Source organism: Apodemus sylvaticus, chromosome 5, assembly GCF_947179515.1.
Source record: "Apodemus sylvaticus chromosome 5, mApoSyl1.1, whole genome shotgun sequence".
Classification (NCBI taxonomy): Eukaryota; Metazoa; Chordata; class Mammalia; order Rodentia; family Muridae; genus Apodemus; species Apodemus sylvaticus.
Genome location: NC_067476.1, coordinates 14,945,798 through 14,960,394, shown reverse-complemented (window position 1 = coordinate 14,960,394; position 14,597 = coordinate 14,945,798). Strand labels below are relative to the sequence as shown.

Genomic DNA, 14,597 nt, shown 5'->3' with positions numbered 1-14,597 from the left:
GAGAGAATGAATCTCCTGATTCTCCTTCCTTTAAGAGCCTCCTAATCCACGAGTCTCTGCTGCGTGAGAAAGTAACCATTGTGTGTGCGGGGTGTCGGGGGTTTCCAAACAATGGCTGCAGGTTCCCTGGTGGTCGAGCCTCACAGCTTCTCCTCTTCCCAGGCATGACGGAGATGGTTCGTAAAATCACCTTGAGCAGAGCGCTGAGGATCATGCAGAACCTGTTTCCAGAAGAGTACAACTTCTACCCTCGCTCCTGGATTCTGCCCGAAGAGTTCCAGCTCTTCGTCACTCAGGTACATGACACGCCGCCGGCCTTGAATGATAATTATGTTTGTGACTGCAGCTGTGTCCCGGCCCGTGTGCTGGGCGCTGGGCCAACCCGGGCACCAGGAAGTTGAGCGACTTGCTTGTACTCAGTTTGGCAGTCATCAAGTCAACTTGTGGAGTTGAACAGGCAGGGCAACTGGTCGGTTGATTGGAGGAATGGCAGGGCTGGAGCTGGATCGCGGAGGCGGAGCCAGCAAACGGGAGATGGAGGAGGTGTGGACCCACACTTGGAATGGCCATCTAGGGGAATCTTGGGGGTGTGCTCCCAAGCCACCAGTGTAGTTGGGGGTGCTTAAAGGCCGATGAGCAGGTCTTTTATGTGTCCTGCTTTAAGCTGTGCCAGAATCCACTTTCCAATGGTCCATCCCTTCTACCTTGAAAGCAGTATGTCTGAGCATAACACTCTAGAGTCTTGGCTACCAGTCTGAAGAAGTGGCAGTGGGGGAGCAGAGCTCAGAATCACTGTTTACTTTAGTTTTATGTTTTTGACAAGTTAATTCCTAGACCATGTCAAAAGCCTTGGCAAGGTCTGCAGACCGTGCTGTTACTGTGAGCTTCAGGGTAATAGCAACAGATAGGCCAGACATGTTTACTGATGTTATATAGTCTAGGCATGGTGCTTGCTGCTTAAACTGATTTCTTGTAACCCTAGAATGATTTTATGACATCAGTTATGTGAATATACCCATTTTACACACGAGAAAACCGATGCTTTGAAAAATTATGGAGTCTGCTCAAGAAGTATGATTTAAATCTAGAACTAGCACTGAGGCTTAGAGTCTGTTCAAATGCCTCATTGTTGTTTGGGGGTCTAATATCAAAATCTAGAACTAGAAATAAGATTAGAATTTACCAAACACAAAAATACCTTGCTCATTTTTCAAGAGAAACACTGGGGCTAGAAGCTCATGTGTAGATAGATACCTTGCCCTGTGTGTGTGAGACCCTGGGTTTGGTCTCCAGCACTGCAACAGATAGATGGATGGATAGATAGATGAAAGATATAGAAATGATATGATAGGCTGAGAGATGATAGATAGATGATAGATGGATAGATACATAGATGGTTGATAGATAAAAGATGATAGGTGACAGATGATTTATAGGTAGATTGATAGATGGTGAACTTGTGGATCTGTGTATTTATTGACTCAGGTGTGTTTATTGTGTGTAAACTTTGCTTCGATAAAGTTAGTTCAAAGCATAGCTATCAGTGCTTCCATTTTCACTCATGGCTCTGCTCACCCTTCCCTCCAGATCCCCACAACTCTCTGTGTTAAGGATTAAACAGCTCAGTCTAAATCCAGCTGTATTTAAGATGTAGTGAGAGAAACATGGCCGCCATCTGTTCCCCACAGTCCTTGTGGTCACTCCTCACGTCTCTCACTGCAGATAGGAAAGACAATAAAAGCTGTCAGTAGTGCCTTGAGATCCAACCAGGTTTGCTGCGTGCTTCTGTCCTCTGTTGATGGCGACTTGTCTTTATTTCCAGCTGGGGGCGAAGCAAAGCTGCCCTGACTGATAGCCCTCAGGTTACTTTGTAGATGCCCGAGATCCCGGGAATCTTAGGATCATCTAACCATGGGAATCTCTGACTTTCTCACCAGCAACTCCAAAGCAGCAATTCCTTGTCTCCCAGAAGCTTTGACAGCTGGGGCTGTAGCACACTTGATACTGTGCGACCTGATGCTCTGGAGGGTATAATTGTCTTTCTTTTCTTTTCTTTTCTTTTAATTGAATATATTCTTCATTTACACTTCAAATGTTATGCCCTTTCTCGTTTCCCCCCCTCCCTGAAAACCCCCAACACATCCTCCAACCCTCTGCCTCCAAGATGATGCCCCTCCACCCAGCCCACCCCCACGCTGGGGCATCTATCCAGCCTTCATAGAACCAGGAACCTCTCCTCCCACTGATGCCTGACAAGGCATTCCTCCACTACAATTGTGGCTGAAACCATGTGTGCCCCTTGGTTGATGGCTTAGTCCCTGGGGGCCCTGGGGGATCCAGTTGGCTGACATCATCGTTCTCCCCATGGGGCTGTAACCCCTTCAGCTCCTCCAGTCCTCCCTTCAACTCCTCCATTAGGGGACCCCGCTCTCAGTCCAGTGGTTGGCTGCTAGCATCTGCCTCTGTATCTGTAAGGCTCTGGCAGGGCCCCTCAGGAGACAGCCATATCAGGCTCCTTTTGCAAGCACTTCTTGTCATCCATAATAGTGTCAGGGTTTGGTGACTGTTTATAGGATGAATCCCCAGGTAGGACAGTCTCTGGGTGGCTTTTCCTTCAGCTCTACTCCACACTTTGTCTCCATAATTGCTCCTGTGAGTATTTTGTTCCCTTTATCAGAAAAATCAAAGCACCCACACTTTGGTCTTTCTTCTTCTTAAGCTTCACGTGGTCTGTGAATTGTATTTGGGTTTCCAAGCTTCTGGACTAATACCCAAATATCAATGAGTATATACCATGTGTGTTCTGTTGTGATTGGGTTACCTCACTCAGGATGATATTTTTTAGTTCTATCCATTTGCCTAAGAATTTCATTAATTCATTGTTTTTAATAGCTGAGTTGTACTTTATTGTGTAAATATACCACAGTTACTGTATCCATTCCTCTGTTGAAGGACATCTGGGTTCTTTCAGCTTCTGGCTATTATAAATAAGGCTGCTATGAACATAGTGAAGCATGTATCCTTACTACATGCTGGGGAATCCTCTGGGTTTCAGGGTATATCTAATACCCTGGTATATCCAATAGCCCTGGAGTGGTATAGCAGGGTCCTCAGGTAGTAGTACTATGTCTAATTTTCTGAGGAACCACCAAGCTGATTTCCAGAGTGGTTGTACCAGCTTGCAATCCCACCAGCATTGGAAGAGTGTTCCTCTTTCTCCACATCCTCACCAGCATTTGCTGTCACCTGAGTTTTCAATCTTAGCCATTCTGACTGGTATGAAGTGAAATCTCAGGGTTGTTTTGATTTGCATCTCCCTGATAACTAAGGATACTGAACTTTTCTTTAGCTGCTTCACAGCCATTCGAGTTTCTTCAGTTGAGAATTCTCTGTTTGGCTCTGTACTCCACTTTTTAATAGGGTTATTTGACTCTCTAGAGTCTAACTTCCTGAGTTCTTTGTAAACATTGGATATTAGCCCTCTATCGGATGTAGAATTGGTAAACATCTTTTCCCAATCTGTTTGTTGCCATTTTGCTCTATTGACAGTGTCCTTTGCCTTACAGAAGCTTTGCAGTTTTATGAGGTCCCATTTGTCGATTCTTGTTCTTAGAGCATAAGCCATTGGCGTTCTGTTCAGGAAATTTTCTCCTGTGCCCATGTTTTCAAGGCTCTTCCCCACTTTCTACTGTATAAGCTTCAGTGTATCTGGTTTTATGTGTAGATCCTTGATCTACTTGGACTTGAGCTTTGTACAAGGAGATAAGAATGGGTCAATTCGCATTCTTCTGCATGCTGACCTCCCAGTTGACCCAGCACCATTTGTTAAAATGCTATCTTTTTTCCACTGGATGTTTTTAGGTCCTTTGTCAAATATCAAGTGACCATAGGTGTGTGGGTTCATTTCTGGGTCTTCAATTCTATTCCATTGATCTTCCTGCCTGTCTCTGTACTAATACCATACAGTTTTTTATCACCATTGCTCTGTAGTAGAGCTTGTGGTCAGGGATAGTGATTCCCCTAGAAGTTCTTTTTGTTGTGAAGAATAGTTCTCATTATCCTAGGTATTTTGTTATTCCAAATGAATTTGAAGATTACTCTTTCTATTTCTATGAAGAATTGATTTAGAATTTTGATAGGGATTGCACTGAATTCGGCAAGATAGCCATTTTTACTATATTAATTCTGCCAATCCATGAGCATGGGAGATCTTTCCATCTTCTAAGATCTTCTTCAATTTCTTTCTTCAGAGGCTTAAAGTTCTCATCATACAGATCTTTCACTTGCTTAATTAGAGTCACCCCGAGGTATATAATATTATTTGTGACTATTGTGAAGGGTGTTGTTTCCCTAACTTCTTTCTCAGCTTGTTTATCCTTTGAGTACAGGAAGGCTACTGATTTGTTTGAGTTAATTTTATATCCAGCCACTTTGCTGAAGTTGTTTATCAGCTTTAGGAGTTCTCTGTTGGAATGAAATGAAAATGAAGACACATCATACCAAAACTTATGGGACACAATGAACGTAGTGATAAGAGGAAAACTCATAGCACTAAGTGCCCCCCCAAAGAAATTGGAGAGAGCTTACACTAGCTGCTTGATAACACACCTAAAAGCTCTAGAACAAAAAGAAGCAAATACACCCAAAAGGAGTAGATGGCAGGAAATAATCAAACTCAGGGATGAAATCAACCAAATAGAAACAAAAAGAACTGTACAAAGAATCAACCAAACCAGAAGCTGGTTCTTTGAGAAAATCAACAAGATAGATAAATCCTTAGCCAGACTAACCAGAGAGCACAAAGGCACTACCCAAATTAATAAAATCAGAAATGAAAAGGGAGACATAACAACAGAAACTGTGGAAATTAAAAAAAAATCATCAGATCCTACTACAAAAACTTATACTCAACAAAATTGAAAAATCTGGACAAAATGGACAATTTTCTAGACACATACCAGGTGCCAATGTTAAAAGAGGATCAGACAAATCATCTGAATAGTCCCATCAGTCCAGAGGAAATAGACACAGTTATTAACAGTCTCCCAACCAAAAAAAGCCCAGGACCAGATGGGTTTAGTGGGGAATTCTATCAGATCTCCAAAGAAGACCTAATACCGATACTCTTCAAACTATTCCACAAAATAGAAACACAAGGAACACTACCCAATTCATTCTATGAAGCCACAATAATGCTTATACCTAAGACAAAGACCAAACAAGGAAAGAGAACTTCAGGCCAATTTCCCTTATGAACATTGATGCAAAAATATTCAATAAAATCCTGGCCAACTAAATCCAAGAATACATCAAAACGATCACCCACCACGATCAAGTAGGCTTCATCCATCCCAGGGATGCAGGGATGGTTCAGTACACAGAAATCCATCAATGTAATCCACTACATAAACAAACTCAAATTAAAAAAAAACCCACATGATCATTTCATTAGATGCTGAAAAAGCATTTGACAAATTTCAGCATCCCTTCATGTTAAAAGTCTTGGAAAGATCAGAAAATTCAAGGCCCATACCTAAACATAGTGAAAGCAATATACAGCAAACCAGTAGCCTTCATCAAACTAAAGGGAGAAAAACTTGAAGCAATCCCACTAAAATCGGGGACCAGACAAGGCTGCTCACTCTCTCCCTATCTATTCAACACAGTACTTGAAGTCCTAGCCAGAGCAATTAGACAACAAAAGGAGGCCAAAGGGATACAAACTGGAAAGGAAGAAGTCAAACTTGTCTTTCTTTTCAGTATCCCCATTTTTGTTCCTAAGAAAGGCTCTGGCTGTGTGAGTGCTAGAAATTCAAGCATGGCCGCTGTGCTCAGATTTCATTGTTTCCTTTTCATGTTCTTTTTGATATTTAAAGCCTTGTTCTTTTCTTCCTCCTCCTCTTCCTCCTCCTCCTCCTTCTGAGATAGTATCACTATGTAGCCCTGGCTATCTTTGAACTCTAAGTATGTAGATCACACTGGCATTGAACTCACAGAAATTGGGGCGGGGGGGGGGCGCTATCTCTGCCTCCCGAGTGTTGGGATTATCGAAAACTCATGCGACTGTCGTAGGAGGCACATACTGTGTGTTACCCCACACCTTGTGCATTCAGTCAAGCCTGATGATCTCTCCTCAGTAAACCAATTAAAAGAGCCAAATTAAACATTGAAAGCAGAAAAAAAATGGAAGAAATTTATTCAGTGTGGCCCCATTGGAGGAGGGGCAGAGAGATTTAGCAAAGCCCTCAAAGGTCCTGAGGTGAGATCAGAATTTAAGTAGAGAACAATGGTTGGACACAGGTAAGTAGCCCTGGCCAAGTGTGGTCCCACCCACCACAGACCTGTCACTCTGCATGCTGGTCTACATGCAGACCTGTCGCTCTGCATGCTGGTCTACAGGTTATTAGAACTATGTGTGATCGCTTTCTGAGAGACAAGTCCCCCTCTGCCTGGTTCTGTTCCTTCCCCAGGATGACTCCCAGCGTTCACTGTCCCTAGCCAGTCGGATGGTGTGAGCTGTGCATCCCTTGAGAATATCTTTATTTCTGCCGGGTCTGTGACAATGGCTCACGTGTGGCAAGCAGAGTGCTTTCTCTTTTCCCACCATGCTTTGAGGCAGGGCCTCTTCTCCCTCCCAGCTGAAACCTTAGGGCATTACATTTTCCTGTCTGCTTCGCTTTGAAGGCATCTCAGGTGGTTGTTTGGCATTTCTAGTACCACTTAGTATTCTCTGCTCTACTTAGAGATTTCTCTTTTACTTGTGGGTTATTTATAAATCTATTGTTTAGTTTTTCAAATCTTTTTATATTTTCAAAATGCTTTCTGTTGTTAATTTCCATTTTATTTTGTAAGTGTTAGAAATTATATACTTTATTGTCTCAAGCTCTGTAATTTTATATGCTGTGTGGCGTGGGTATGTGCTTGGCTCAGGGTGTGGCCCTGTTGGAGTGGGTGTGTCACTGTAGGCGTGGGCTTTTAAGACCCTCACCCTAGCTGCCTGGAAGCCAGTCTTTTCCTAGCAGCCTTCAGATGAAGATGTAGAACTCTCAGCTCCTCCTGCACCGTGCCTGCCTGGACGCTGGCATGTTCCCGCCTTGGTGATAATGGACTGCACCTCTGAACCTGTAAGCCAGGTTATAAAGTTGCCCTGGTCACAGTGTCTGTTCGTGGCAGTAAAAGACAGGATGATTAAATCTTTTTATTACATCTTAATTTGTTTCTGCCAGTGTTGGGATGGGTACTCACGTGTCATTCTGTGTGTGGAGGTCAGAGAACAACGCTGGCTGTTTGGGGACGAGTTTTCTCTTCCTACCTTGTCAGTGCTCAAAACTGAACTCAGGCTGTCAGGCCTGGCAGCAGGCACCTTCTCCTGGTAAGCCATCTTGCTGGTCCCTCAGTCTTTAAACATGATTGACGTCTTCTTTTCATATGTTGTTTGCCTTGATGAACACCTTGTGCACTCTTAGAATGATCCGTATTCTGGTGTGGCCCATGTAGCATGCTTTAAATGTCAGGCTGAGTTAGTTCTTCTGGTAATCTGCCCTTCTTTACTGATATATTTCATTCCCCAATTTACTAAAGTTTTCAACTATGGTTATAATTGTGTTATAATTCTGTAAATTCTGTCAGTGCTCTCTGCATATGTTTTGAAACTTCCTTAGTTTAATGGTTAGAATCCTTCGTAAGATGATTTCCATGTCCTAATTCCACTTTCTGTGAAACCCACAGGTAATTTCCAGTTTTTCCTGACTTAGTATTTCTGTAATAGACTTTTCTATTCTTTAATGTAGAACTACCTACATTTAAAAGAGTGCTTTGTGTTGAAAGCATCTGTACAGGTTGTTGTCTTTTACCCTGCTTGGCTGTCAGTACCTTCAAGCTATTGTTTGTAATCTTAGTGTGTGATATCGTCGTGAATTTGGGTCCAACTCTTGCTAATTATCTTCTATTTTTCTTGTTTAGATTAGTTATTGCTTCTTGGCCTTTTGGCTAAGATCAAGTGTGTAGATTAGTTGATTTAAAAAAATGCTACTTTGTGTCTTCTTTAGTTTTATTAAGTATATCTATTTAAAAATGGTTTTAGTTTTTAATCCTAATCTATGGTATAGCCTTTTCAAAACATCTTTAACTTATAATATTTACCATTTATCATTACTATATTCCTAAGAGCCAAGCAACTTAAAACAGCACAGACCTGTTCCTACCCTCAACCTACATGCTTTTGCAATATTTTACTGCTAATCCTACAACAACATATTATTATTATTATTATTATAATCATCACCATCATTATTGTTATTATGCTTCAAAATATTAGGGTTTTTCCTTTTTTTAATTTTCTATATTCTTTGTTTACATTCCAAAAATATTAGAATATTAGGTTTTGTTTTGCTTGTCTCATACAGCCCGCGCTGTCCTAAAACACACACACACACACACACACACACACACACACTGCTGAAACAACAGGTATGTGCCCCCAGGCCTGATGGAAAGCTGCTTCTTTTAAGGAAACAGAAAACCGAATATTTTGGCTTTGATAATTACCACGTATCTTTACCATCCCCAGAGCTCTGAACCCTTCCCCTAGGAAGGGCTCCCTCTACGATTTTTGTTTCACCTGCAGGATTTTTATTAATGCATTCATTTTGGTCGTGCAGGTCTGCTGGCGGCCAAGTCCCTTGTCTTATCTGAAAGTGTCTTTTGCCTGTAGCTTCTAAAGTATTTCAGATTTTAGGCCCATAAGATGTTATAAAGTTAGGACAGAATCTGTTCTCCTATCCGTCTCCTGTATCCTCGCCAGTGTGCACTGCTGTACGCAGTCACTGACACTGGGAGAACACTGGTGTACTGTTAACTGCCACACCACCGTCCCTCCTGCTCCGGGTCTCTGTGAGCCCTGAGTTGGTTTAACCATTTCCTGCTCTCCTCCTCGGAGCTGTTACTATGCCCTTGACTCCCTGAGCGCCTTTGCCAGGTTCTTGTTTCAGAAGGATCTTCGATTTGATTGTATCTGATTTCTAAACCCAATTTAGATTGCACATTTTTACAAAATATAACTCACACAAAAAAGATGTTGTGACCTCCTCAGTTCAGCACACCAGGAGGTGACAGGGTACCAGTGTCACGCTCCAAGTGGTGCTGGTGAAATTATTTATTACAACATCTGCTCTATTTCTCTACTGCAAAGTCGTTCTTTTAACCTTTGCAGTCTCTACGTGTCTTGTGGGGAAGTAGATATTTTTAGACAGCACAGATAACCTGCTTGCATTATCACCCCTCCCATTGAGACTGCTGTCAATTCCTATATCCCCTCTCCCCAAATCCCACTGGGCCTTTGAGTGAGATTGTGGATCATTGGAGAATAGTCGACACCTTCTGATCCATGGACAGGGGCCATGCCTCCTTTAACCAAGGCCATCTTTAATTTGTATGCGTGTCTTTGAGTGATCCCTGCACAGTGTTGATCCCAAGACATGCATGCACACATCCTCCTGGTTTTTGCTTTGGGTAGTTTTTGTTTGTATTACTTTTGGTGTGAAATCTGTTGTCATCTCTATCCCTTGTCTTCACCGGGGAATGCCTCCTTTCTGCCTAACTGATGTTCTTTCTCTGTGTGGCTGACTTTGAACACTTGATTAGGTGGGCTCTGGGTATAATTTCTCCTCCATGTTTCTGATTTATTAAGTTATATGTGGATTTGTATTTTCCATAAAATGTAGAAAATATCTGACCTGTTATTTCTTCAGATTTATTTTTCTGTCTCTTTTCTCATTTGGCACTTGGGTTCCACATATATTAAATCACTCAAAGTTATCCCACAGTTCATTGATGTTCCATTTACTTAAAAATATTCTGGGATGGTGGGCTGAGATGGCTCAGCAGGTAATGGTGCTTGCCTTCACACCTGTCAAATATGAGTTTGATCTCTGGGACCCACATGGCGGAAAAAGAAAACCAACTCCTGGAAGTTGTCCTCTGACCTCCATATGTCTATACTGTTTGTGTGTGTGTGTGTGTGTGTGTGTGTGTGTGTTCTGAGTTCTGGAGATTACTCTAGAGCAATACCCAGCCTGGTCTAATTATTCCCCTTCTATCAAGGCAAGGACTCTTGGCCCACCTGATGTTCCGTGAATCCTGATGTGTCTCATCCTAGCAGTGAGAACATACTGTTCCTGGTACTGTGCGGCTACCAGGCATTGCCACTTCTAATCCTTTTGGATGGTGCTTTCTTTGATCTTAGTTTCCTAACACGGGTGCACTGATCTGTTCTTGACTGAACATCAAGGGAATTCTCTGGTAGAGGAGATTCTGACCAGACTTTAGAATGTTGTGTTTACCATCAGTAAAGTATTAGTAAGGCCTGTATTAGCTACTTTTCTGTTGTGATTTTAAAAAATACTATAATCAAAAGCACCTTGGAGGAGAAAAGGGTTTATTTTGGTTTGCCATTCCATGGGGACAGAATCCATGTGGTGGGGAAGGCATTGGTCAGGGGAAGCATGGTGGCAGGAGTCGTTAGGTGTGGGTGGAGCCCAGAAGCAGAGCATTAGGCAGTATGACACTCCATTCAAGACCTCGGACAAGTGGAGGCCAGGGGGAAGCTTCCAGTAAAAGATGGGGTGAGGAGGGTCAGGGTTTAGACGGGAAGGGTCTCCTGTAGAGTAGGTGGAGGAGAGAGAAGAAGTGAAATGAGGGAGAGGAGGAGGAGGAGGACGGTGTTGACGATGGAGCTGGGTGGTGTTGCATGCCACCACGTGATTCTAGTACCCAGGATGTAAAGGCAGGAGGGTGGAAAGTTGAAGGCCAGCCTGCCTACCCAGTACTCCCTGGGAGCTGCCCGCCTCACCATAAAACTCAGAACTTTAAACTCTGGCATGGAGACAGGAGAGCAGGGTTAGACATGGAAAATGGCCTCCCAGGGGCTGAGGAGGTACCTCTGACTCCCTGTTGACGATTTGCATCCGTCCATCTCTGCAGTAAAAGTCAGAGGTCGGGTTAAGAGATGGCCCACAGCGACGTCCTGTTTTAGCATGTTAAGCCCTGTGATATCAATGCCCATTTGACTGAAGCTGAGATGCTGAGGACTGGATCGTCTCTGATGTGATCTGCAGTCTCCTGACTTTGGGCCTGACACTTGTACCATACTCTCTGGGCTCTCTGTCCCCTTCTTTCATCCCCACTACAGCATCTCTGTGTGTTCTATTCCGTCACTATGACAAAGTGCATAAGGCAATCAACTTGCAGAGAGAAAAGGTTGTTTGGCTCATAGTTTAGGGAATTCAAGTCCCAGTCAGTGGCTATGGGCCCTGTTGCCTTGGGCTTTTTCTGTGGTAGGTAGCACCTTGTGGCAGGAACATGGGAAGGACCTGCCCACCTCGTGCAATGGGAACCAGAACAAGAGGAAACTGGCATTCCACATGCTCCCCCGAGAGCACACATCAAATCACACAGTAACCTCCCAGGAGGACTCTCCTTCTACCACCCGGTAACAGCACCACAGGCTGTCAATCAATCCTGTAAGCCCCGGGCCTTCAAGAGCCAACAGTAATATCTAAATAGGAAAATGCTCCTAGCTAGAGTGCAGATGGGCATCCTGTGGATGTTTAATGGTGGACATTCCTTATGAGCTTCAAACCTGGGTTTTAAATGTGACATTATTATTTCTATTGACTTGTCTGGTTTGCCAGAAAATAATGTCTTTACTTTAAGGATTCGGTTAATATCTGATTGTGTGAAATAAAAAGTGAATAAGCGGGGCTGGAGAGATGGCTCAGCGGTTAAGAGCACTAACTGCTCCTCCAGGGGTCCTGAGTTCAATTCCCAGCAACCTCATGGTGGTTCCCAACCATCTGTAATGAAATCTCATGCCCTCTTCTGGCCTACAGACATGCCTGTAGCTGAATGCTGTATACATAATTCTTTTAAGAAGTGAGAAAGGATTTTGTCTACAATGGAGTACTATTCAGCCATTAGAAACAATGAATTCATGTAATTCTTAGACAAATGGATGGAGCTGGAGAACATCATACTATGTGAGGTAACCCAGTCTCAAAAGATCAATCATGGTATGCACTCACTGACAAGCTGATATTAGCCTAGAAACTTGTAATACCCAAGACATAATCCACATATCAAATGATGTCCAAGAAGAACGGAGAAGTGGTTCTGGAAAGGCTCAGTGCAGCAGTGTAGGGCAATACCAGAACAGGGAAGTGGGAAGGAGTGGATGGGGAACAGGGGGAGGGAAGGGGGCTTATGGGACTTTCGGGGAGTGGGGAGCCAGAAAAGGGGAAATCATTTGAAATGTAAATAAAATATATATCGAATTTTAAAAAAAGAGCTCAAATAAGCAATCTAACTTTATGACTTAAAGAACTAGAAACAAGTCTCTTAGGAACAACAAATCTCAGAGCTGTCAGAAGAAAGGAAATAAATATTAAAAATACGCATGGGGAAAAAAGGGAGAAAGGGAGCCTGCAGGTGGCGCCCACCTTTAATCCCAGCCCTTGGAGGTTTGAGGCAGGACACCTCTGTGAGTTTGAAGCCAGCCAGCCTGGGTGGCTGAGTTCCAGGACAGCCAGAGCTACATAGTGAGACCTTGTTTTTTTGTTTTTAATCCGCACTTACCAGCTGAAATGAGTTGTGTTTGGGCTACAGAAGAGTAGCACTGACCAGAAAGCCACAGTTTAGCATGTGTCCTTTCGGCCTTTCCCTGTGTACAAGCACACACATGTAACAGATGCAGATTTTTCTCGAAAACCTTGAGCTATACTAAACACTGTTAGCTTGCTTTCACTCCATCCCTGTACTTTCGTCGTCTCTTTAGGTCAGTGCTACATCGAATTTCATCATGAAGAGATCATAACTTGTGCTAGGTCGTTCTCATGTTTCTTCTTATTTAACAAATAAGAAACACATTCATTACAGGGGCTGGCATATTCTTCAGACAGGTAGGTCGTCCACGTGCTGAGCTGTAGCATCTACTCTCTGGATAGGCAAGCCAAGCACAAGGCTTCATCAGACAAGGGAATGCACCTCTGTAGTGAGTGCCTCTGTGTGTGTGTGTGTGTGTGTGTGTGTGTGTGTGTGTGTGTGTGTGTGTGTGCGTGATAGAGGAGGTGTGAGTTACTGTAAAACAATAAAGGAACCTGGAGCTTTGTGATTTCTTTCATGGGTTATTAACGAGTGCATTTCATCCAGACACGGGACATCCAGTTCCTCTGCTGCCCATGCACAGTCTTTACCCACATTCAACAGCAGGTGGCGCCCGGTGGACGCAAATAGGCGTCTCAGTGGGGGATTTTTATGAAGGCTGGAGGAAGATCCAGGCTCGCTTCCCAGTTTTAGCAGATGGCCAATCAAAAAATTCCTTTGGAGGTTTTTTTTTCTTTTTCTTTTTTTCTTTTTTGCATATGGTCTTCCATCTGGGTATTTGAGAAAAGTACAGTTTTGTTATCAAAACAGCATTTATTATGGTGAAAGAGTTTGTATTTCTCAGCAAAGATTTTTTTTTTTTTTTTACTTTTTTACTTTTAGAGAATAAAGCCAAAACCTGCTCAGTGTCTTGCAGCTTCTCGGAGGGATCCGTGGAGCTTGACTTCCGTTTCCCTGCAGATGGTCCTACATTAACTCTTAGGACTCAACGCCTCAGGGTGGAGACAAGCACATTGTTTGAAAAGACAAAACAGAAAGCAGTGTTCTCTGCTGGGCTTAAAGCAGGAAAAGCAAAGGTCTAAGTGGGTCAGAGTGAAGGCAGGGGGAAAACTCTCTGTCCTACAACCCTCTGGTGACTTATTTGCACAGTTGTCTGTGACGGCTGGCTTTAACCGTCAACTTGATACAAGACTCACCCAAGAAGAGAGTTTCAGTGAAGGACTGTCTGCCTCAGGTCGACCTGTGGGGCATGCTAGTGGGGAACCATCTTGGTTGCCCTCACTGATGTGGGAAGACCCAGCCCACCGTGGGCGGTACCATTCCCGACCCAGCCCACCGTGGGCGGTACCATTCCCTGGGCCTGGGCATCCTGAACTGAACAAGAGAAGAGAGAGCCAGCTGAGCACCAGTCAGTCAGTGGACACGATCTCACTGCTTCTGACTTTGGATGTGCTGTGCCCAGGAGAATAAGTCCCTGCCGCTGAAACATCCTGCAGTGCTGGAGTACAACCTGGATCTGTAACGCAAAACCCCCTCCGCCCTCCATGCTGCTTCTGTCAGGGAGTTTTACCACAGCAATGAAAATTTTCCTTCGTGGAGACAGTATTCTGATCTCCCCAGCTTGGAGTTACCAATTGTTTGTAAGTTTAAACTTGACTTGCCTTAGAGAGTCCTGCCTACCTTTGCAGCCTCACCCCTCACAGTCCTAACCCTTTCAGTACTTTGTGGCTGTGTGTGTGTCTGTCTCTGTGTGTGTGTGTGTGTGTGTGTGTGTGTGTGTGTGTGAACATACATGTGTAGGTCAGAGGGCAGCCTCAGGTTCATCCTCAGGCACATCTGTCTTTGTGGGGTGAAGTTTCTCACTGACCAGCCAGGCCAGCCATCTCCAGAGCCCCATCTGTCTCTGCCTCCCTAGTGCTGAGATGACATGTCACGTGGGC

General features: G+C 43.8%; 1 protein-coding gene across 1 annotated transcript in view; it reads left to right on the top strand.

Moving 5' to 3' along the window:
* Ttll11 (tubulin tyrosine ligase like 11) overlaps positions 1 to 14,597 on the top strand; it is a 228,454-nt gene that overhangs the window by 35,066 nt on the left and 178,791 nt on the right. The window contains exon 3 of the mRNA XM_052182350.1: positions 163 to 296. Within this exon, the coding sequence (XP_052038310.1) occupies positions 163 to 296 (134 nt within the window). The remainder of the gene's footprint in view (positions 1 to 162; positions 297 to 14,597) is intronic.